Below are 25,852 nucleotides of genomic sequence, written 5' to 3'. Positions count from 1 at the left end.
TTAAATCTCAGTAAAACAATGAGAAAAACAGAGTAAAACTATACACCAAACATTATTTTGTATTATTTTTTAAAGGAACACTACATATTTTTATCTTAAAATTACAGCTTCAAAATCATTGTGATGTTTCCCCTGTAATAGGGAGAATGTAGCTTCTGTCAATGCTACTTCAGGCTCAGCACTGCAGAAACTGCACTATGTACATTTTAAAGGAGAGTAGGAAAACAACCTCTAGGGGGAATTCTGATAATTTAATATTTTAGTTGAAAACTAGTTCACACTTAGGGCTGATGTGTGAAAGTAGTTAAAACTCTGAACTCTTTCAATAAAATATTTTCTACATTTTTGTTTCAATAAAGACCAGTGCATCCATCTTTTTTAAATGCTTTAAATTGAATATACTGTGCCAGATTTGTCTTTGACAGGCACTGGGTCATTATGTTAAATTTCCATAATCAAACTGCAGATGAAATTTTATTCAGCTGCCACCTGTCAATCAATGCATTTTTGAATGCTTAGACAGTAACCACTCTAAGCTGTTACGACTTTGTTTTCAGGGCTGCTCTGAGATTCTGCTGATGTACTGCTGGGAAACAAGAAAAGACCCTTCATCAAACAGCCCTGACCAGTCTCTAGTGACAGCTACACTACTCTTAGAGCCTGCAGCTCATTAAAACAGTAAGTCATTAAGAAAAATCTCTCCCCAGGTCTCCCCATGTCTTTGGAGACATCAGCTACAAAGCAGCTATAATAAAACAGTAGGCTATTCTTCAAGGTGAAAAGTAAAAGGCAATACAGATTATGTAATAGTGACTTTTTAAAGCTTAAAGTAAAAAATAAACACATACAACATACAAAACATTCATCAGCTGAAATCTACTGTATTTTTTATATAGCAAAAATGCCTTTGCATCCTGCCTTCAACCATAGAATTAAACACAGGTTGTTTTATGTAGCATAAAATTAAACATATAAATAACACCATAGTGTATTAGTCCCATCCTATCAATCAAAAAGTAGAAATTTAACATGTGTTTAATCCTAAAACACATTTACCTGTATACTCTGTCACTTATATGAGGCTGATATGTATTGGTCTAGATCAGAGGTTCTCAAACGTTATAGACCAAGTACCACCTATGATTTTTACTACTTGAATACAATTATCTAAAATAATTACTAAAAATTATAAAGAGAATACAAATAGCTAGGTCTAAACTGAAAGTTTTAATGAGAACTTAAAAAATGTATGGGCATTAAGCATTGTGAAAGAAATTTTAAAAAAAGAGAAAAGAGGTAAATTTAATATCAGTTATGTGCATTAATAAGCTACAGGTGAAATTAGAGAGGCGGGGCTTGGGGCAGGTGCTCACAGTGGCTCTCTGAATTTGTAGCAGTAGGTGAAGAAGGGCGCTGTGTTAAAGCTTGTTTTAGGGCTATAATGAAGAACTTCTATTTTGTCTTCACGTTTCCAGAAGTCTTGCTTAATTTTTCTCTATTTTTGCCTCTGGATTTAGTCGTTCTGAGCTTTTGAGTATTTCTCAGGCATGGTCTCTGCTTGTTTTTCTCGTGATTGCTTTGCCCTTTTTATAATAAAATCAAGAACTGCTCACGTCTGTCTCTAGCCTTTGCTTAGGTCCAGTAAACAGCTGAAACTGGGCTTTCTTTACACGGATCTCTCAAAAAAACTGAGAGATCACGTTTCCTTCCTGGAAAAAAAAAAGCGGAGGAATGCTGTCCCCACACCCGCTGTTCCCTTATAGACGTATTCAACTACGATGTATGCGTAGCACGTTGTATTTTTCTACATCACAAATGATTTTCATTGGGTCAAAATTATGAAAACTGTGAAACATTATGTAATTCACACAGAACTTTAGATTTTCAGTTATGAATAAATTCTTTAGTTAAGTATGTTTCAAGGTCATTTAGTGTACCTCCTCTTGTACACCACAGTTTGAAAACCACTGGTCAAGATCAAATATACAACTCGGAACATTAAAGCACAATGTCTAATTCATTAATATCTATATCCACTTCTCCCTTTTTGGGTTGTGGTGGGTCAGAAACATACCCATATTCACTGGGAGTACAGTGGGAACACACTACACTGGGCCCTAACCCATCACAGAGTATCTCACACCAACACACGCACGCATGCATGCACATTTATGGACATATTTACAAACCAAATTCAATTATGATCATGTGGGGGGTTTTTCGGACTGTGGGAGGAAACCAGAGCACCTGTGGAAGCCTACAAAGACTTACAGTAAAATACAGAAAGATCATATCTAGTGGGAATCAGTCATACACATTACAGACATCCGACTCTTTCCAGTGCCATCCAAATGGTACAAAGCCCACACAAACCCAATACATTCCAAGACTGTGTACTTAACAAATACACACTGATAAACAGTCAAAGTTACCGTCTGAGAGAACTTCATAAGCTTCAGAGATCTCCTTAAACCTCCTCTCGGCCTCTTCTTTGTTTTCTGGGTTTTTATCTGGATGCCATTTTAAGGCTTGTTTTCTGTACCTGTGGAGAACACACACACAAAGCTGTAGCACTGTGGAACAGGTTCCATATCTACATTGTCTTGTCACTTTACACACTAAATACACAATGCCTTAAAAGGATCAAATGCCATCTAATTTCTGGTTAAAGCTGGTTAAAGGAATGACTTTTTTACTTTTTATAATATTTCAGAGCAAAATGTATGATATTTGAATTGGAATCTTAATTTGCTGAGTAAAAATTTCAGGGAGTCAAACACAGCGAAGCTCAGACACAAGCGTGAATTGAAAAAACTGCAGAATTGCAGCTCACAGCTCAGACAAGAGGGTAAGAGCAAGATTTAATCCACATTTTAGCATAGTGTAATCTACCTACTGAGTTGTTATAATAATAATAATAATAATAATAATAATAATATGTTACATTTATATACTGCCTTTCTAATACACAAGGTCACTTTACAAAAACAGGAGAGATCTATTAAAAACATTTAATTATGGGAGGAAGTGGTAAAAAGGTTATTTTTTACTTAACCTAAAAAAACAAAAATATATGCCAAAATAACTTTACAGGAGGAGGGGAAAAACTCATTTAATTTTCAATGGAAGTCAATGCAAAAATGATTTTATTCCAAGTAATACATATAAAAGAACATTTTGTTAAGAAAAACAATTGCCTGTTCAAAGCAAGTGTCATTGTTGTATTTATTTATAAACACAGGTCACTTCATTATATTTCATCAAAATGCTGCAATAAATTTATTTTAAAGTAATGTGTACATTACTTTTACATATCTTTTCAAATAAATCAACTAATCAAAAGAAGAATCAACTGATGAATCGATTATAAAAATAATTAGTTGTAGCCCCAATTCACTGTATATATCTGCCACAGAACTAGCTTTATAATGCAATTTAACAAAACCTTGCAAGCAAATGCAATGTATTCTGGCTACCTTAATTCATAAACTGTAACTCTACAATTTTTTTTCTTAAAAGTATAGTCATGAGTGGCAATATTCGTTGTTACATGACATTAAATAAAATATTTAATCACATCCAGCATTATTTAAATAACGGTTAATTTCTAGCAACAAATTTCACTCTGAATAACATGGGGGGGAAGCACAATCTTGTAGGTATCATTTGTCAGCTGAAATCAAAAGCTATTCAGATTTCAAGTCTATGTGAAGGCTATGAAGTTGCTTATTATAGAGGACACATGCCTGTAAAGTCCAAAAAAATCAATCATTTCTGACTTCCTTTTTGATTATTTATGTTTTTATAATTTTATTTTAAACACACTCTTTATAAAGTCTCCAATCAGCACACAATGTTTTCCTCCACTAATACAGGCTCATCCCTTGTATTGACAGCCCTTGGATAATGTACATCAGCTTGATAACAATATTAAATGATCCTCGAGTGATATCTTAGATCTGAATGGCCTAAACCAATTTAAATCCATTATGTACGGCTCTGATTGTGGAGGAGGAGTCAGTATATCCTGTTGGCAGCAGCCCAAACTCACCCCCTCCTTAAACTAAAAAGTCTTCACATCGACATGACTTCTCATAAATGGTGTATTCAGGCAATGAGCCTGCATTTATGCTTAAACAGGATGGGGTCTATTCATAACATGCATAGCTTACAAACTGCCTTAGCCTTAACCGGTGGAATCAGCACTTCTATAGCTCCACGATTCAATGTGTACAAACACCAGAGTCAGCAGCAAACACAATGTCTAAGGACCAAACCAAACACACTATAGAGGGGGGATTTACTTGTAACCCATGCCTTCATAGTGTTATTTTTTTTTGTTTGTTTTTCCCCCTTTTTGAGCCCCGCTCCCATTTGAAAGTGCAGTGACTCTATTGAATGGGTAGACTATAAGGTCTACCTTAAAAAAGAAAGACAAGAGTCAACTACTCTATTGAGAGCATGAAAATGGGTCAGGGCCATTTAAGTTTAAAAAAGCTTGAAAAGATCCATTAAGTTCTTCTCAACACAGCATTTTCATGTGGGGACCCACTGTTAAATGAGTGTTTTGGCTGCTTTGGGAGATTAAAGAATGATGTTAATATTAGCTCAGCTAAAAACGGCTGTTGGTGAAACTCTCTGAAAGGAAACATTTCTTTCCTTTTAACTGTGTGCCACAAGCAACTAAACAGCAATAAGGGGAAATGTTAGTCACTACAGTCTTCCTTCAATAAACGAACAGAAATTACTGGGGACTTTGACTTTCTACAAGAGAGTTACCATCGAGGCGGAGAGAAATTTATAAAGAGAGAGAGGGAGAGAGAGAGATTGAAAAACAAAGATGCATGCCTAATTAAGCAAAACTTTGTGTTTCAGCATTAAAACCTATTCATAAATAAATAAATAAATAAATAAATAAATAAATAAATAAAGACCGTATGGGCCAACCAGTGTTCTAATGTGGAAGCTCCATGCTTGTTTATTCAGAGTTACAATCAGGCCATAACCTCCCCTCCAATATCTGCAGAGTGTAAAAATAGAAAACTAGTAACCCGTTAGTGGGCGAGGGCTACTTACGCTTTTTTTATGTCGTCCGGAGATGCTCCCTGAGGAACACCCAGGATATCGTAGTACTCCACCATGGCTCAGAGCTCCAGCTTCTGGAGGGTTTACTTTAACACCTGACAGCCCTGCAGAATGAGAAGAAAGAGAAAGAGAAAGAGAGAGAGAGATAATACATTAACACATTTAGATAAGCCCATTTATTGCTGCACAGCACCTTCTCATTTTTGCTACTGTGCTAGATTTTCCCTTATGCCTGGCCCACACTACACTTCCTAACTTATATTGAAAACATAAGACTCCCCACACATCATGACATTTTTTTCAGATTTTTAAGTAGCTCTGATCTCACTGGTTTACAGTCTTCCAGGACTGACATTGACATTGTGTTTCACACACATCCACCTCCCACTACAGGATTCTGAGTCAAAGTTATTCATTAGCTAGCTATCCATTAGAAACTGGTTTAATGTGTTTACGAATCCCTAGTGTCAGTAAACGGGTTTTTGAAAGAAAATAAAACGGGTAATTTGGAGGTTTTTCAAACTTTGAAAAACTGCAGTCACAAATCACAAGGAACTGAAAAGAAAGAAAAAAAGCTGTAAATTCCTTGTTCAATTTGGGGGAAAACAAAAAACACACTCTGAAAGAATAAAATATTACGTTGGAATGAGAAAGCAAGAGAAAACCAAGCCCTCTATGGAAGTGAAATTTAGACCCAGCAGAATCAGCTGTACTATTTCAGTCATGTGTCCAAAAACCCTGCGCACATAATTTGGAAAAACTCCCAAAAATGCAAAATTGCTCACAGAACAATACATGGAGGGAGGAGTTTTTGACTGACATTACAAAAGTTTACAAAGTCACAAAGTGACTTTGTCACAAATTACAAAGTCTGAATGTAACAGAAAGTTCCTCAGTTCTCACAATTTTAAATCCCTTCACACCCAGAAGATCAGTCCTGAGTACTGTCCTCTTTCTCCACTGGTCTTAGAGCTCACATATCAGCTTCAATCTCAGTTCAGGCCACATACATTCTGTAGATTCAACCAATGATCACTCCCACCAACAACGTTCTCATCTGTGTAAAAATGTAAATAAATGCAATGCAAATAAAAATGCTCTTAATCCTTTACAAACGTACACACTGACCTTGCATCTCACCTCTTTCAGAGGAACTGAGCAAAGGCACATCCTGATAAAGTGTAAACTAAAGCAGTTTTTACTTATGGACTCCCGGTTTCACACACAAGGTACAGCTGAAGATTTTCCACATCGGAAGTCTTCTCATTGCTGGAAATATATCGGGTGCTTTGGTGTCTGTGAGGAATGACAGGATACTCCGGAACATTACCGCCTTTATTGAAACATGTGCTCACTCAGACATGATTTGGACTTTGTACTAAGAGGCTACCAGGACAAAGCCTGGGTAATGTCCTGTACGAACGTTACGGAAATGGGCGTTCACATATACAGCTCCTCTGCGTAGTGTCTGGAAAACTTCTTGAGTTACCATTCATGTGTGAAAAGGGGCTTCAGTGACCACAGCCTGGCCATAGTGCAAGGAAGAGAGTGAAAGACTTGACAAAGTGACAGCAGAGGAAAAACAGAACGAGAGATTCACTAACACTAAAGGTTAAAGGACAGTGAGATCTAAATATAAACTGCAGTCTCAGTAATGTCTCTGAACGTTCTTCTCTCCTCCTGGATCTGCTCACACACGTCCAGCAGCTGCTCCACAGCACATCAATCACATATTTTCTCTGGAATCATCAAGCCAAAGCAGGGAGAACTTCAAGAAAGTTAGAGTTTAAGAGGAAATACATAAATATTATCTTGATAGAGAGTTTTAAGAGAACATTTTGGTGTTTTACACTACAGTCTACACTATACGGTTGACCCAAAGAGTCCCATTCTGTTGGTCTGCAGTTATAATGCAAACTGAATGTTCAACAGTGACATTAATGGCTTCCCCTAAGCAGTAGACATCACTTAAAAAATGAGCTGACTACACATTGTAGGGCATAGAAGAATTAGAAAAAGAAGAAACACCTTAAGGCATGTGCTTCTCTGCATTTGACCCATCCATGGCAGTGATCACACAAACACACACTAGTGAGCTTGTGAGGAGCAGTAAACCCACACACACACACCCCACCGGAGCATGAGGCTGCTAAACACCTAGGCACCCGGGGAGGTTTGGGGGTTGGGTGCCTTGCTCAAGGGCACTTCAGCTGTGAAATAATTTTCTCTCGCTGGTCCTGGGAACTGAACAGACAGCCCTCCAGCCTCAAGCTCGCTTCTCTAACCTCAAGCCCACAGCATGAGATTGTGTAGTAAGTAGTTGTGGTGGGAACCAGACACATTAATCAAGGATGTTCAGATTTCCATTTCTCCAGTGTTAACATTTTTTATTGGTAGCCACACACACACGCATGTGCACACAAATATTTACACTTGTGATAAAAGCAAAACTGGAAATATAGATAATAATGCTGTAGACTCCTCATTCAAATTCCAGCATTCATAACACCTCTCAGGACTACATTCTTTTAAACTGATTTGGGGCCATGAAGCCGCACAGTCCTTCACTGTTACCTCTCCCTTTTCTCAACTGGTAGCCCCTCCAAGTTTGTCTCAGGGCTGTAAACTTATTCAGTCCTAGGGTGACATAAGGGGAAAAACAATAAATAAATAAATAATACACCTATAATGTTATATAGGACAATCATACAACATACTATGGCCGTTCCATCCACATACTAAACTATTCTCATTCAAAGTTGGATTGTGATTTATTTAAAAGATTCCACTCTCAAACACTTATGACATATATATTGGTAGACAAATGTAAACTGAATCAGAAAACTATCAGTGTTAATACTTGACCATTTACCTCATAAAACAGCATAAATCGACACAAAAAATCACTTCTTAATACACAAACATCAAGACATTAATATCACATTTTACATTAGGTAAATGTAGTTAAATTACTGACTGAAAATATAAAAAAATCCAATGACATCTAAGAGGTCCCAAAACGCTAAACTTTTTGATGACTCCCTGGTGTCCAAAATGGAGGGAAGTGAACAATTTCAGACACTAATTCATGGGGTTGTTTTTAGCAAACAATTATTATTATGGAGGCAGTCATGACTTTAAAAGGGAACATCTATGATTGTGGGGAAACGCAGCTCTAAGCTCTGTGACTTTTAAGGTGGAACCTTATGTTTGAGGGAAAGCAACGACTGTTGTTTGTACGTGGCTGAACTTTAACTTGTCTGTATGTTTTTATTCACTATTGGAATTACCACAGAATATCATTAGTAACTTGAGCTGTTCTGTTTTATAGCACTTCCAGTAATACAATTAGCCATCTCCAGAGTTTGGAGACATTTCCACCTTAAGTGATCCAAAAACAGCAGAAATAAGTCAACATTACCCACATATCGAGCAGGAATAGAGCACTCCTCATTTCGGTTTGTGCTTTTCAAAGTTTGGAGTTCTCTTCTTTGTTAAAAACAACTCCAGATGCCTCTGTCGTTAGCAGAGAAAGAAAAACTAGCATACCAGACAGAGCCAGTTTGTTTTTTCATTTATTTACAGACAATAGGGCTTCATAAACCATTTGACCAGTTTTGACCACACAAACAGATCTAAAAGCTAGCGAATGGTGAGGACACATCTTTTGAATTTTATTTTTTGATCACAATTGTGAACTATACCTTTAAAGTTTAAGAGGTGAGCCTGAGACCAAAGGGTTAATGGTTAAATTCCCAGGACCGGCTGAAAATAAAAATCTTCCCTCAACTACATCTGCATTGACCTTTCAGGTAAGAATCATTGAATGTCTTTTCCATAATAAGTCTTGGTGATCTGTTAGGGTGACATGACAGGATCACACTGTGTATGAAAATACCATATCAGAGCTCAAGAAGAGACCAAGGTGCTAAGTTGCAAGTTGTGGTTTTGGCTGTGTCCTGTCCGTTAAATATTTTTATCTGCTGTGCTCTTGTGGGACACTGAGGAAATGATCACACCTCTTTATTCATCTGACCTTCCAACTGCCCTATCCTGAATAACCTCTCTCTCCCTCCCTCCCTCCCTCTGAATCATTTGCCTCAGAGACAGCAAAACCGCAGCAATAAATACTGTTTCATAGTTTGCTGCTCTTATTCATGCCACATAAATTTAACAGACGTTAAGATATTCATTGCTTTTTCCTCTGATTACCAATCTTCAAATTTTATTTGTATGTGTTTTTATTTCCACAACACAAGGTGGAAAAAAGGACCATCCTTTAAAAGTGAACATAAAAGTGAAATCTGCCAACATTACCCACAGGAAAAGAAGCAACATCCTTTTCATGATTTTCAACATTTGGAGGACTGTTTGCTGTTTTACCCCCATTACACACTGAACGTAACAATTAAAAATGCACCCACATTTTTCCTGCTACAGATGATGAACCACAGAAAAATTCCTCAATGTAAGTGTTACTGTTCCAAACAAGGCTGATTTGAATAACTCACTTTAAATACTGTACAAATGTCCACAAAAATTAGCAACGGTCTGCCATGTCAAAGTCGCATATACGCCCATACTTTACATATCATATAGACTTTGTTCCATAATATCCGATCCCATCGATATATTCACTTAGGGTGACCAGACGTCCTCTTTTTTAGACTTAAAAAAATGTCCGGGATTTTGTTTTTCTAGCGCTTACATAGAATTTCGAGAAGCGTTTCGTTCACAAACTATTCCCGCCCTCCCCTACTCCGATTGGTTCGCTTGAGTGAGAAGGGGGCGTGGTGAAGTAGCCTAAAATTTTCGGAATGCACGGTCTGACTGTAGCGCTATCGTTATTGGTCAATAACCTTCTCTGTAAACATTTAATTGGTCAGTCTGCACGTCAGTAGTCCTTGTCAGGCAAAGCTCATGTACCTACCCTCATCTCGAGCAGCTGTGCCGAAACGTAAATGTAAGTTCTCGGATGAATTAAAAAAGAAATTCCGATGTTTTCCCATGTGTGGCAAATAAAGGTGTAAAGAACCTAAAGAGTCCCCCCGGAGATGTGTGTCCTCTTTTTCACCATCACAGATCTGGTCCCCCTAATTCACTACATTCTTACTCCAGGCTAACGTGCCCATATAGTGTAGCCTGACTATGCTAAGATAGTAATTTCATTTAATTATTAATGACAAACAAGCCATCTCATGCAAAAAACAACATATTCTAGCCAAAATGACAAACTCGCCCCCTGTTCCACCTTAAATGGCGCAGCAGCTAACATTACGGTAATAAACGGTGCTTAACTAAAAAGCGCTACCTTAAATGGAACTTTGAAAAGCATTCTCCTTTGGGGTCAAGGAGTTACATGACATAATAAAGTATTTTAAAAAGGGTCCCACATCTCCTGTTAGGTAATTGATATATATATAAATAAATAATAAGACTGATGAATACCAATTATAAATAGAAGATAAAATAATAATTACTATATTAAACTCTCACTATTTTTACAACTTTACATACGTTAATCTAAGTATCAGTAGCTTAGATTTTGAACTTTTCAGCACATTTTAACAGTACTGTGAAAATACTGATATCATGATTACAGTGGCCAGAATGATCAGTTATTTCATAAGATTTCATACTGTTTCCATTCAAACTGAGAGAAAAAAAAACGGTCAGGGATTCTCCAGGTGCACAAAGAGCAAACAATACATAGTGAGCTGTTTTCCATTTTGAATAATTGGAACAGGCACAGACAATTTTACATACAGCTGGATGTTTGAGTGTTCCCACTTATAGTTTGGATGAGTAACTTAGTTTGAGCTGCATTCAGAGACGGAGGACCACATGACAACATTATTGTGATCAATGATATGATTCTCACGGCATGTTTTTGGATACTGTCAGTATTTAAAGCACCAAGACACAATGTTTCATTGTCGCACTGTAGTGTGTACAGTGCTGAGTAAAACTAGTAGTGTACTGTTTTCTGGGTGGTTTTTTTTTTTGGTTTTGTTGCCCTACACCGCCTTTCCCTAAGGCCTCCCATGTGAGCAGATGGGGGCTGAGTGCTGAAGTCCCTGCACGGAGATTAGTGGTTTCTCACAGTGGCACTAAACGCATGCTGTCACATCAATCTCTGTAGAGCAGCTCCAAACAACTCTAACACATCTCTCTTACACTCTTTCTTTCATTTCTGTAGTCATGATGTGCAAGCAAACGTGACTTCACGCTTTAGTGGATTAACTGAGACAGACTGACTCCTCTGTGCCTCAGTTCATCCACACTAACCGAAGCTGATGAATGTCAGAGGAAAAGGCCTGGCCTTCTCTAGTGTCAGGAGATAAGGAAGAGAAGGTCAGACTGCTTCAGGGTCAATGGTGCATGCCAGTGTGTGTGAACATTGCAAGAGAGCAGAAGTAGAGCTGAAATATATATATATATTTTTTAAATGCACCATTTTCACATGGCAAGAAATTCATAATTTATCATGACTTTACAAGTTTCAAGACAACACAGAAGCAACAAATATTGTGTACATAACAACACAGCCCTCTTAGTGAGAGACTCACTATTCAGCAACAAGGGCAAAAAACACAGGCCAGGATCCAAACTCTACTTAAAATAATGATAGTACAAATGTTGGTTTGAAACAAATTACTGCTTTCTCCAGGCACATGATAAATTAGTAAACTATGGCTCTGGAATACATAAAGAATACATAAGGATTCATCAAAATACTCTTATGATCCATGACATGTACCACAATATTTAACGTTTCTAATTATTGAAAAAAAATGACACAGGGACCTGGAGGCTGTGGGTTCGATTCCTGCTCCGGGTGACTGTCTGTGAGGAGTTTGGTGTGTTCTCCCTGTGTCCGCTTGGGTTTCCTCCGGGTGTCCATGTGTGTGAGTGTGTGTGTTGCCCTGTGAAGGACTGGCGCCTCCTCCAGGGTGTATTCCTACCTTGCGCTCAATGATTCCAGGTAGGCCCTGGACCCACCGCGACCCTGAACTGGATAAGCGCTTACAGATAATGAATGAATTATCTGTATATATACACAGATATACAGATGAATGGCTATACTAACAGCACAGATTGTAGAAGACAGCACATTTTAATTTCTTGCTGTGAACTAGGAGAGCCTGGAGTAACACTAATTCTCTGCGCTTTTCCACAGAAAAAAACTCTGGCTCTTGAACTGGTTCCGTTCCTGTTTTTTGGAACCTTGATTCTTTCCAGTGAATCGGCCCACATTTCTACAAGTTTAGAGGGGAACCAAGGACATGTCATCAGTGTGACTGAATACAGTGCCACAGCCAGAGATAAACTGTCAGAGTCATGACAGGGTCAATGTTTATTTTTTTACCCATGGAGTCAGATCAGAGTGAGATATAATGTGTGTAAATGTTGCGGAGTTCTGAGCTGTCAACAGCTGAGAAGCGTAACCACCGCGGCTCTGACCAACGTACATTGTTCTGGATCCTCGTCGGTGGAAAAGCACTATGTGAAATATGGCTGTACTAATAACAGGGGGTGTAGTAGCGCCACCTTAAAGTTCTCTCTGTGAATTATGGCTGAACAGCAGAAGGTGAAATTACATTCCTACTCACACATGCACGTTTCAACATTAGGAGTCAGTCAGTCAGTAAGAGAAAATGCCTCTTCTAGGCTGGCCTGGCAAAAGACACGTTACTTCACTGGTGCTTTGGGTAGTAAATAGTCAAAAGTAGTAAAGGTCCATATATGTGCTGTAGACATTTCCATACTAGTGGGCTGTTACAAAAAGGGTCTACTTCCATCCATTAAACCGAAGTCTAAAAAGATAATTTTGTATAAATAAATGTAAATACTGTAAATAAAAGGAGCACTTCTCTGTAATTAAAATGTATGCACCTAGTAAACCACTAGAAGCAAATGAAATCAATTAAACCAGAAAATTACATTTTAATTTGTTACCTTCTGATGTCTTTGGTTTCTAACGCATTTAGATCTATCCATTGTCTATTTTGTTTGCTTGGTATATGCTTGTCGCTAACATTTCCTCAGCCTTTTATGTAGTATATTATTATATAGACAAAAACTACTTCTGTTTTCAAGTGAACTTTTTACAAAGTTGTAAGTGGTGCAAGAGCACACAGTGACTGTGCTGTTCAGATGTGTATTACTAAAGGCACAAAGTTACACCATTGCTTAATTTACTATAAGCCAGTTCTCATTTAACTCCAAAAAAATACATATAAGCAACTACAGAGAGCAAGGAAACAATAAAATAAAAGCTAATTAAGCAAAGTATGGTATTGTTTTTTGAAGTTAGTGTGTGGTGTGAGATTTTCTTTTCTCCTTCTCCAAAACGCAACTTAAAAATCCCTGCTGGAAGAACATGGTCTAAAATAGTACCTGGTACAGCATAGTGTGCCAATTTTAACATTTGGTGTTACGCCAATTTTAACACGGACCCTTCAGGAGAAGGTGTATGTTCATTTTGTAAACTTCCTGTAGATGTTTCTAGAAACACTAGCAAACCAAGCTGATACAACCCTGGCCAGGCACTGCTACAAAAAAACGAAACTATATTCAGCTAAAGAAAAAAAAATTGAGTTACACATGATAAATGACTAACAATAAAAACGACAAAACTACTTAAAGTAAACCTCACATTTCCATGTTCCTACTATAGTTAGTTTGCCCCCTTATAGCTATTTGACTGATCAGGTTATCTCTCATTGCAAATAACACTAATCTACAGATAAATTATATTTCATTTGTGGTTGTTGTTTTTAATTCTGAACAATTTCTTACATCTACGTTACCAATTTACTGCATTTCGTTACCCTCCATCTCTTAATCTATCTGCAGATTACATACAAAGGCAAAGCTTTACCTACAGTTATCAAAAGATGACGAAAATGACTACTGCAGTAACGTTATCACCCCCAACACCCGTTATCACCCCTAACGTCATCACGCCCATTTATTTCAGCCAAACATTCATGAACCTAAAGCCGAACCTGTTCAGCGCTCTCCTGCAGATTTCCACCCTTAAGGATCGTCCTCTTCACACTTCTCCCTGTGCTGGATCCTCCCCGTCTGTATCTTTCTTTCCCCGTAACGAATTAAACAGTGACAGAAACATTAAAAGCTGTCGGAGGTCGAACAGAAAGTCATCGTTTGACGCCGCGAACGCGCACACCACCACAACAGAATCCAACAGCGAAAAACCCGCGCATGCGCACTATGCCCCACTGCGCCACCGCCGCTCATTCGCGCAAATTCCAATACTCCGTCACTTCCGAAAGAGGCGTGACCTACAACGGCAAGCAAAAGTGTGTGCGCGTGTGTGTGTGCGCGGGCATGCACCTGTTCCACGAATCATATTCTGGGGGGCAACCTGTTTACCCTTGAGGGCCCCCTTCAGGTAAATAATTATATGGGATACATACCTTTTCCACAAGTTAACACAGTCCCTGGGGCCTTAATGAAACAGCATGCTTTGTTCAAATTACCACAGGTATCAAGCATCATATTACCATTTACACTCTGACTGGAAACCCGTACACAACGAACATTTTGGACTACTGTTTCTTTAAATAACAATGAGCCTGTTTTCACCTGAACCAAGCACACAGCAGTTTGAACCTCTTGTTTTAGGGCAATAATTGCTTGGTTCTCTTTCTTTTCCATATTTACTGTATGCCTCACTCTTATCTCTACACACTCACTGCTTGTTTTACTGTGTCTGATGCACTCTAACATAAACATTGAGCAATTAGATACAAATAATACAACTGTACTCATATAAAGTACTTGGCTAAGGGAATTACATTAATTAGCTTAGGTAACATTTTTGAAGAAGAATGAAACAATGTAATAACTAATGTTACATTTTGTATATTTGTTGGTTTATTATTTAATGGCAATAAAGAACAAAGAAATGTTACAAAAAGTAATATAAAAAAGTACACAAGAGTAAACTACAAATTGAAACCTCTCGAGGCCCCCAAGAGAAGCCCTCTTTGTCCCTACCTCCTGTCCCCTTGTCAATGAAGACAATGCACAACTCTAGCGGAGCCCAGTGCCCACTGTGAACAAGTGTTTTTATGGCAAGAATGGGATAACAACCATATTGAAGGACCAAATGGCTCGCATTAATGGCCCTGGCACCCCATACTCCCAGAGAAGCTCCCGCAGAACATCTCAAGGAATGCAGTCAATGACAGGGTGACAAAGCATAGTCTGGGACAATAGGTTTCCATCAGGTTGGGGGAGGGTCATCTCTGCTATTTGTAGATAATGTTGTCCTTCTTGTTTCCTCATACTGGAGCCTCCACCGTACACTTCAACAGTTTGCAGTCGAGTGTGAAGTGGTCTGTATGCAGATCAGCACATCCAAGTCTGAGGCCATGGTTATTTCCTGAAAATAGACGGCATGCTCCCTTCAAGTAGAGGGTGAGAACCTACCCCAAGTGAAAACATCCAAGTGTTGCAGGGTCTTGTTCACAAGTAATGGGAAAATGGACTGTGAGATTAATTGTAGGCTAGGTGCATTGTCTGCAGAAATGCAACCACTGTGTTGCAATGCGACCACAATTACTGAGTAAAATTACTGGACAAGAGTTTTGTTTTTATTAATTACATTAATAACTCAGGTATATGGCACTGCAATAGTTGTGAAAAAATAACTAAAATTCAAAAAACAATACAAGCAAATATTTCTGCCAGAACACTCGGAATTTGTCAGACAGAGAGGGAACTGAACATGTTAAGCTTCTTCTCATGATATCAAGCATGCAAATTTAAGAAATATATTCATTCATCATTCATTATCTGTAACCGCTTATCCAATTCAGGGTCGCAGTGGGTCCAGAGCCTACCTGGAATCATTGGGCGCAAGGTGGGAATACACCCCAGAGGGGGCGCCAGTCCTTCACAGGGCAACACAGACGGTTTTTGAGTCGCCAATCCACCTGCAACGTGTGTTTTTGGACTGTGGGAAGAAACCAGAGCACCCGGAGGAAACCCACGCGGACACGGGGAGAACACACCAACTCCTCACAGACAGTCACCCGGAGTGGGACTCAAACCCACAACCTCCAGGCCCCTGGAGCTGTGTGACTGTGACACTACCTGCTGCGCCACCGTGCCGCCCTTAAGAAATATATTACAAAGGAATATTTCTAATTTCATGTATGTCATCATACATACATTCTTTTCCAGTTGGAATTGGTGATTGCAAAAGATGAACTCACCAGCATGATGAAAGAGAGAAAGAGTGTAAAAGCGAACTGCTCATATGATTCAAGATATAAATATGCTGAGTTTGACTGGAACAGACAGTATCCTAAGAGATCTCTACAGTACTCTCTGACTATATATTTAATGTCTGTATCATCTGCTAAGGACTGGCGCGCCCTCCAGGGTATATTACTGCCATGTGCCTAATGATTTCGAGGAGACTCTGGACCCACTACGACCCTGAACTGGTGCTTACAGATAATGAATGAATGAATGTATCATCTGCTGAGCTCAACATTACAAACCCAAATCTGGCAAGCAAAACTTTATACTAGTGTTCTCTCTGGAGCAGTAGAGTGTTAAGATATTTGTAAAAGACTAAAAACAGCATCAGAAAATCTGCTGTGAACTTGCAGAATCCTGACTACTCATATTATTAAAGTTCTGCAAATAAAGCTAAGGCTACGTGGCATTGTATGAGAATGTGTGAACTAGTGTGATAGATAAAGCCACATTAGCTAAAGAGTACTTCCAAATATGATTGTCACATAATACAGTCCAATACTGCTTCACAAAATGACAGGCCTCATTCTGCACATGCTACAAAAGTAAGGCTCCTTTGACACGAAGTCCATTTGCTTGACTGACCTGCCTGCATTCCAGATGTCTCCAGTGACGCACCCTGAAGAGGAGAAAAGCAGCTATGGACTACTGAGCAGCTGAAGTCTTACACCAAGCCAGAATGGAGAAAAAATCCACTTGTAAACTGCAACAATACCTATCCTCATATAAAGGGGTGTTTACGATCAGAAGCACCACGTATTTTAAGGTGGAACGTTAAGTTTGAGGAGTAAAATGAGTGTTGATTCTACATAGCTTAACTTGATTCACTTGTCTGTAAGTTTTTATTCACCGTTTGAACTACCACAGAAACTCATTTGTAACTTGAGTTGTTAAGTTGTGTAGCACTTTCGATCTGTTTACTGCCATGCAGTTAGCAGTCTCAGGATTTTGTCATAACTTCCTACCTAAAAAAATATAAAACAGCAAAATAAGCAAATATTACACATCTATGGAGCAGGAATAGAGCAATTTTCTGCCAATTTATCTGCCATTAAAAGGGAGAGAGGATGCCTAACATGTCTGAATGAGCCACTTTGTTTTTTAGTTGCCTATTGACACTGGGACTTCGTGAACACATTAGGCCAGTTTCCAGTGCATAAACACATTGGAGAACTAGAAAATGGTGAGGAAACTTCTGAATTTTATAAAAAGTGGTTATGGATTACAATCATGAAAGTCACTTTTAGAGTGTAACACCCTGGTAAACATGCCTCTGACGAATGAACAAATAACAGGTTGTTGTTTTAACTCCAATTTACAAAAGAATCCCAGCGTTTCTGGAAACAGGGTTTTAAAACATAAACTTACATCATTACATTTTCACTCAATGTGAAGGACAGCTGCTGTGTTCAAAAGCTGGAATAAATATAGACAAAAATGGAGATACTATTTTTAGTGTCAGTGACAGTAAATGAATGCCACAATTATAGATTTTGTTGCTAACTTACAATTTTTATGTTGCAAGCCTGCAAAAACCATTCATTCATTGTCTGTAACATTCACTCACACATTAACATATACGGACACTTTTGAGTCATCAATCCACTTACCAATGTGTGTTTTTTGACCGTGGGAGGAGCCTGGAGGTGCGTGAAAGCAACATTACCTGTTGGCATTGGCAGAGCAGATAATGTTGCTGCCACAGAGCTGCAGGGTCTCAGTATCCTGGGTTCAATCCCTGTCTAAGGTCACTGTCAGTGAGGAGTTTGGTATGTTCTCCCTGTGTATGCATGGGTTTCCTCTCACAGTCCACAAACACAAGTTAGTAAGAGTATTCATTCATTGTCTGTAACCACTTATCCAGTCCAAGTGGGTCTCACTGGAATCACTGGGCACAAGGCAGGAACACACCCTGGAGTGGGTGCCAGTCCTTCACAGGGTGACACACACACATTCACTCACACCTATGGCGATTTTTGAGTCGCCAATCCACCCACCAACATGTGTTTTTGGACTGTGGGAGGAAACCGGAGCACACGGAGGAAACCCATGCAGACACAGGGAGAACACACCAAACTCCTCACAGACAGTCACTCGGAGTGGGACTCGAACCCACAACCTACAGGTCCCTGGAGCTGTGTGACTACCTGGTGTGCCACTGTGCCCAACTGAACTGTGACTGAAATATGCAAACTACAAGGACAGTGTATTACACATGTTTCTGAGGATTAGTACACAATAAAGCCAATAAAGTTTACAGCACACATGGTACAGCGATGCTTTAGAGCTTCAAATACTGTAAGACTGACTGTTAAATATGAAGAGAATTAATTTAGATGTAATTTTTGATCCCTGCTTATCATCCCAGTGTATAATTCCCTCTTGTCCTTGTCTTATTCCATTCTTGGCATTTATTTGATTATTTTATTATCTGGTTTTGTGTGTGTGTGTGTGTGTGTGTGTGTGTGTGCGCGCGCGCGTGTGTGTGTGTGTAAGAGAGAGAGAGAGAGAGAGAGAGAGAGAGAGAGAGAGAGAGAGAGAGAGAGAGAGAGAGAGAGAGTGACCAATGCAGCTATCAAGCCTCAGTATTAAACTAAAACACTTATTATTATTATTTCATATATTTAATACTGAAGGCAAACATTAAACTCTGAAACTGAAGCTTTTCTCTCAAACATGAGGAAAGAAGTAAAAAACACTGTATTTGTTTTCCAACGCATGGCACACTAGTGACATCCAGTGGTCAAAAACCTGAAATGCTTTCACTCACACGCACACATATGGATACTTTTGAGCAAACCATCTTGTGTTTTTGGACTATGGGAGGAAACCCACGCAGACACAGGGAAAACACACCAGTGACCCTAAGTGGGTCTACCATGCTGCCTTTGTTGTAACAAACCAGTATGTTCTCAGACGTTCTCTGAAATGCAGTTTAGGCTTCTTTAGAACCAATTACAAAGCAGTGACACCTGTGTTTTGAACTAAAGCGCTCTGTTGTGAACCTACCTGTATGCCACAAGTATCAAGGGTGACATGACTAATAATTGTTGTAATAAGTTTGTTTTAATACATATTTCTGGACAGTAAAGAGTGTCATTAAACCAAACCACTCATGTGTATCCTGCCTTGTGTGTTACGACTGTCATCATCATCTTCATCATCTTTTCCACTCATCCTTACCAGATGCCCGACCCCCTCAACTGACTCCTCTCAAGGAGCAGCGACTCTACTCCGAGCTCCTCCCTAGTCACTGAGCTCCTCGCCCGATCACGGAGAGTACGCCCAGCAACCCATTGGAGAAAGCTCATTTTGGCTGCGATCTCGTTCTTTTCAATCATTACCCATAGCTCTGACCATAGGTGAGAGTGGGGATGTAGACTGACTGGTAAATTGAGAGCTTTGCTTTATGGCTCAACTCTCTCTTCACCACAACGGTCCAGTACAGTGACCTCATTAGACGCTGCACCTAACCTACGGTCAACCTCACTATCTCTCTTCCCATCACACGTGAACAAGAACACGAAATACTTGAACTCCTTCACTTGGGGTAGGTTCTCACCCCCTACCTGAAGGGAGAATGCCATCTGTTTCTGGGAGATAACCATGGCCTCAGGCTTGGAGGTGCTGATCCGCATACCAACCACTTCACACTCGGCTGCAAACTGCTCAAGTGAATGCTGGAGGCTCCAGTATGAGGAAGCAAGAAGGACAACATTATCTACAAATAGCAGAGATGACCCCCCCACCTGATGGAAGTCATCCTGTCCCAGGCTATGCCTCACCACCATGTTCATGAACAGGAGTGGAGACAAGGCGCAGCCCTTACGGAGTCTAATGCCCACATTGAACAAGCTTGACTTACTGCAGAGGATGCGAACACAACTCAAACTCTGAGTACAAGGACGGTACGTTTCACCGGAGCGACCCTGGCACGACATACTCAAAAAATACCTCCTACCTCTCAGGGAATCTCTCAGGGAACACGGTCATACGCCTTCTCCAAATCCACAAAGCATGTGTAGATTTGAGTAGCAAACTCCCATGTCCCCTCAATCATCTGTGAAAAAGTAAAGAGTTGGTCCATAATTCCACAGCCAGGACAAAATCTGCATTGTTCCTCCAAAATACTGGATTCGACTGTCGGACGGATTCTCCTTTTCAGCAACTTGGCATAGACTTTCCCAGAGAGGCTGAGAAGTGTGATGCCACAGTAATGGGCACACTTTCTCCAGTCCGCTTTTTCAAAAATAGGAACCACCCCTGTTTGCCAATCCAAAGGCACCATTCTCTGCAATATTGCAGAGGAGTTTCATCCACGACAGCCCCATAGTATCAAGGGCCTTCAGTAACTCTGGGCGAATCTCATCCATTCCTGGGGCTTTGCCACTGCGAAGCCTTTTCACCATCTCAGTGACCTCAGCCAAGGAAATGGCATCTGACACCCCAGACACATCTGGCCCTACCTCCTGCACAGGAGACATGTCTCTTGGATTTAGGAGTTCCTCAAAATGCTCCTTCCAATGCCCAACAATACGTTCAGTCGAGTTCAGAATTTCATCCTTACTGAGTGTCCCCCCTCCCCCTCCTGAGCTGTCAGAGTGTTTTCCAGAACCTCCTTTGAGGCTGCCCAATACATTTTTCTCCATGTCCTCTCCAAACTCCTCCCATGCACTGGATTTAGTTTCACCCTCTTCTGCTTGACAGCTTCCCTCACCCCCGGTGTCCACCAACGGGTTCTTGGGTTGCTGCCATAACAGGCACCGACAAACTTTTGACCACAGCTACATGCAACTGCTTCCAAAATGTCCAGAACAGGGCCCATTCAGACTCCGTTCCCCCTACCCCCTCTGGAACATGTGAGAAGTTCTCTCGGTGGTGAGAGTTGAAATCCATCTGGACAGAGTCCTCTGCCAGCTTTTCCCAGCACACCCTCACTATACATTTGGGCTTACCAGGTCTGTCTGGCAGCTTTCCCCACAATCAGATCCAACACACCACATCTCTTTACCTGAGTGTCCAAAACATATGGCCTCAGATCAGAAGATACGACCACAAAGTTGATCATTGACCTTTGGTCTGCGGTGATCTGGTACCAAGTACACTTATGAGCAAACTTATGTTCGAACATGGTGTTCGTTATTGACAAACCATGACCAGCACAGAAGTCCAATAACATCACACCATTTGGGTTCAGATCAGACAGGCCATTCCTCCCAATCACTCCTCTCCAGGATTCCCAGTCATTTCCAACATGAGCATTGAAGTCCCCCAGCAAAACAACAGAGTCAGTGCATGGAATCCTCTCTAGAACTCCACTCACTACCTCCAAGTGGTACGACTGTGTAATTTAGAATTAATATTTTGTGTTTTTATGGTTTTGTGCTACACTAGGATCTAATTTTATTTATTAATATCTATTTTATTTATTAAGTGGATTTTTGTGAGTTCAGTACGGATTGTGAGTGAAAACAATAATAATAAGGAATCAAATAAAAGACATGACCACAATAAGTGAAAACACAATAAGGGAGAACACAAAAAAGACAAAAGCAGACATCCCAAGTCTTCTGGGACACTCCCACATTATACATGTGGCTCCCTGATGCCCGCAAGTCAGATAAAATCTCCCAGAATGTAGTACGAGGATGATCAGAAGTGCTGAAATTTTACCCTCACTATTGGCACAGGGGCTGAACAGTGGATAGATTTTTTTATTGAAAGACTGACCAGTGAAGGAGTCGACAAGAGACATGGCGTCAACAACATAGAAGGAGACCACACCCTTCTCATAATCCACAAACACCCCCTACCTTCTCAGGAGTGTGTTGCAAGAAGATAGGGGTATGACGAGAGTCGAGAAATGTTCATTTTAATTTCTCGGGCACACAGACCACTCTCCATTCTCAGGACTGGACAAAATGTCTCCCCTCTTGTTATAGGCCTCTCTAACTCCTCCTATGTCCCACTCAGTCTTCCCTCTGACCTCATAGTAGAATCTTCCCTCTGACCTCATAGTAGAATCTAAGAGGAAAAAACCTCTTCACTCATTACACAAAGAAAGCTGTCAAACCTCTCTGGGTTTTCAGGGACATCCTGTTTTATGTCTCCATTTCTCACTTGTTTCACATTATTAGACAGAATGAGGTTTGCTTCTTCTTCCCAGTTTTCATTAGTTGGTTCATTAGTTCATTAAATGGGTCAGTTTACAAGGCACATTTGTCAATTCTTACTTGAATTTTCTGTTCCACATTAAATAGGTGACTATGCCTATTAGTCTGTACACAAACTACAAAGTTTATAACTTTTAATCCTGTTGTTATTACTTGCTTTTTAGGTGTCAGTTTTACATCTAGAACCTAAATAAGAACCTATTCATTTAGTCACACGTTTGCTGATTGTGGAGCAGAGGATGTCTCTGCTTCTGTCTATCTCTCCACTCTAGTTATTCTTCTAGTGTTCAGTCACGCAGAGTTAAATATCAGATATGTATTTCTCTGTTGAGCAGGACACCTGCCCATTCTATATGACCTAATGCTGGTGAAAAAATAATCCAGTTTGTGTCCTAGCCTATCTGACATCCAGCCAGCTCTGCCCATGAGACAGCCCCAACATTTTCCCCCAGAACACACTTCAAGATTTGTGGATTCATGCTCACCTTTAATAAAGCCCAATGCTAGCATTTTTGCACCAAAAGGACTTCATTCCTGAATGGAGGCATTGCAGGGGCCCAAGTCCAGTGTCACTGTGGCAGAACACAGTGTTTGCACCAAAGCTGTAGATAAACAGAAATAAACATGGTTAATTTTTGTTGACATTGTTTTTTATTTTTTTTTTATTTTGGGGCTCTGAGCTCCTCTGAGCATCTTCTGGAGTTTCTTAAAAAGCACAGGGATGGTGTCGCAGTTCGTGCCAAAGAACAAGCTCTTCTTTGGTTCCAGCTGGGAATTAACTTATGCTGGTGGAAATGCGCCAAATTGATCCAAATTAGGTTCGTGAACGGGAATTGTTCCAGTTCCTTGTGGGTGGAAAAGTGTTACACATTTGCCCAAGTGTCTCAACTTCATGTCACCAACTGACAAGTGAGACTCAGCTTTAATTAGAACTGTTTACACTTCATCTGCTCCCGACTGTGCTTTAATAACACAGCTACTAACACACTCAGAACATGACACAACAAACCAGTGTACACATTATACACATCCATTCATACTGCTCCCTATTTATAAACTGCTCTTTGTTTGCTCTGTGTTTCTAGAGTGAAAGAGCTCCATTCACTACAATTAGGATAGGCTAAAGTGGCCAACAACAGATCCTGACATCACTAATGTTCTTGTGGTTGTATGCCATCACCGTTTTGTCAGAATGTAGTAGAAATCGTTCTATATTTGATGCAGTTATTTCAGCATAAGACACTGTTAATGCTGTTAATTCACTCCTTTTTTCAGTCCCTCCCTTGGTTATATAGTGCCCTAAATAGTCATGTGATCAAAGAGAGCCCACCTACCTGCATACTGCTGATGTCTCTTTAGGTCTGTTTGGAGAAAGAACAAGTGATGAACATGATGATTTCCTAAAACACATTTTCCCTCCTACAACAATCTGCTCAAAGTCATAACCTTTATGTACTGAACTCAGAAATCTTCACTGTCTCTTCACTGATTGATTCCTGAACTGTTCTAAAGGACTCTGTCCTCAAATGAGTGGTAATTCTGACATCAGCTCACTTCTTAATTTGTGGAGGGATGCAGAGGGATGGGTAAACCTACAGCACAGGAGAGAAGAGAAATATTCAGCCTGGGAAATACAGAGTTGTGCAGAATATTTTAGAAAAAGTGTTCATGGTTTATGAAAGGATTTTCATGACCAAGCAGCTGCACCCTAAACTACACTGCTATACACTGTGCCAAGTATAATTTTGAGCAAGGAAACTTGGCTAATGGAGTGATGAATCATGCTTTAGTGTCTTACAGATTTACAGGTGAATCTTGGTGTAGCAAATGCCAGAAAAACTCCCTCTACTGGAATGCTAATGTCAATAGCAAAGTTTGGTGTTGGAAGGATAACAACCTGGCACTGTTTTTCAAAGCTTAGACAAGACCCATAAGTTTCTGTTTAGTGTAGTGTTAATGCAACATCTTAACTTTAACTTTGTGGCAACAAGTTGGGGAAATATCTTTCCTGTTCCAGTAATGTTCAGGCTAGGAGGAAGTTCATTGTAAATAAGTAGTTTGTTGAGATCTTCTGTACAATTTGTCAAAAAAAGATTCCATATCTTTTTCCAGATTTATTCCATACATTGATTTAAAAATGGTAGAAAGCAATGAGATTGTATGAGTAAATTATTTGGGTGATAATATTTTTTCTTCAGATTTTTATTATTATTATTATTATTATTATTATTTAATAAACTGTATGTTTGTATCACTGGACATTTCATTTACGCCTGCATGTTCCTTTAGATTAGAACATATAAAGGCCTGTTTAATTTGGTGCTCATAAGCAACATAATTATAAGCAATACCCACCAAATTAGTTTTATGTTTTCATGGGAGTAATGATATTTGCCAGGTAACTTCTTCAGATAGCGTTTGTTTTCCATCACTTACCATGATGTCAGTGAGTGCTACAGACATGGCTTAAAAAAAAAAGAAAAAAAAAAACAGCCATAGTCTTACTGTCAATGGATATCTGTAATCACCTTGAATCTTGAAGAAGCACAGAGAACGTTTCAGAGCACAGCACTAATGTAGAAAGAGAAAGATGAATATACTTATCTAAGGAGAGAGTTTACAACACCCAAAATCACAGAAACCTACCTCCTCTCTATGTCAGGGGAGTAAAGCACTGTGCTGTGTAATTTAAGGAGAAGAAAAGGACTGATAGAATCAGTTAGACACATTAGCATTTTTGTCATAGGATCTACTGTTGGCATTTCAGACTCTAATTTTAACGTCTAAATGAGGACTTGAAGTGTGGATAGAAACAATTAAACAATTTCATTATCACAGTTTTTATATGAATTGTGTGCTTGAGTAGTGAGGTATTAAGTGAGAGACTCCTTCAGGTGGTGTATTATCATTATGAAGTGAAAGTGGTGTGTGCAAATAGGTGGATTCTTTTCAGTAACAATCTCAACATACAGAGTGAATAAAACTGAAATGTAATGGTTTACAGTGGTCCTATTCTGAAATGGTACACCGGAATGACTTGATAATCAAGTGGTGTACTATTATTATGAAATTAAATTTTCTTTGTGTTTTTCAATTGTTCTGTTTCCTTTTGATAATTATCTAAATTTCAAATTAAAGTTACAGAGATAGGGCCCTACACAGGGCCTTTATTTTTAAATGACACATCAGAATGACTTGATGTTAAGTGAGTGACATAATCAGGTGTACTGGTATTATGAAGTGAAAATGTTTTATGCAAACTGAATGATTTCTCTTAATAACATTTAGAATAAAAA

The 25,852-nt window shown here is 39.4% G+C and overlaps 1 protein-coding gene across 5 annotated transcripts in view; it reads right to left on the bottom strand.

The window, feature by feature from the left end:
• Window positions 1–25,852, bottom strand: part of dnajb6b (DnaJ heat shock protein family (Hsp40) member B6b) — a 77,470-nt gene that overhangs the window by 50,523 nt on the left and 1,095 nt on the right. For 2 of the 5 annotated variants that reach the window (XM_066680362.1, XM_066680366.1), the window contains exons 1-3: window positions 14,097–14,301; window positions 5,077–5,189; window positions 2,433–2,542 (exon numbers count right to left, since the gene is read on the bottom strand). In XM_066680362.1, the coding sequence (XP_066536459.1) occupies window positions 2,433–2,542; window positions 5,077–5,141 (175 nt within the window). In that variant the 5' untranslated portion in view covers window positions 5,142–5,189; window positions 14,097–14,301. Of the gene's footprint in view, window positions 1–2,432; window positions 2,543–5,076; window positions 5,190–14,096; window positions 14,302–23,041; window positions 23,159–23,890; window positions 23,918–24,002; window positions 24,149–25,852 lie in introns of those variants that run through there. The other 3 variants (XM_066680364.1, XM_066680365.1, XM_066680363.1) reach the window with 3 other exon arrangements.

The sequence above is a fragment of the Hoplias malabaricus genome, chromosome 9 (assembly GCF_029633855.1).
Source record: "Hoplias malabaricus isolate fHopMal1 chromosome 9, fHopMal1.hap1, whole genome shotgun sequence".
NCBI classification, from domain to species: Eukaryota; Metazoa; Chordata; class Actinopteri; order Characiformes; family Erythrinidae; genus Hoplias; species Hoplias malabaricus.
The sequence above is the reverse complement of the archived record's forward strand: the minus strand, read 5'-3'. Positions and strand labels throughout refer to the sequence as shown.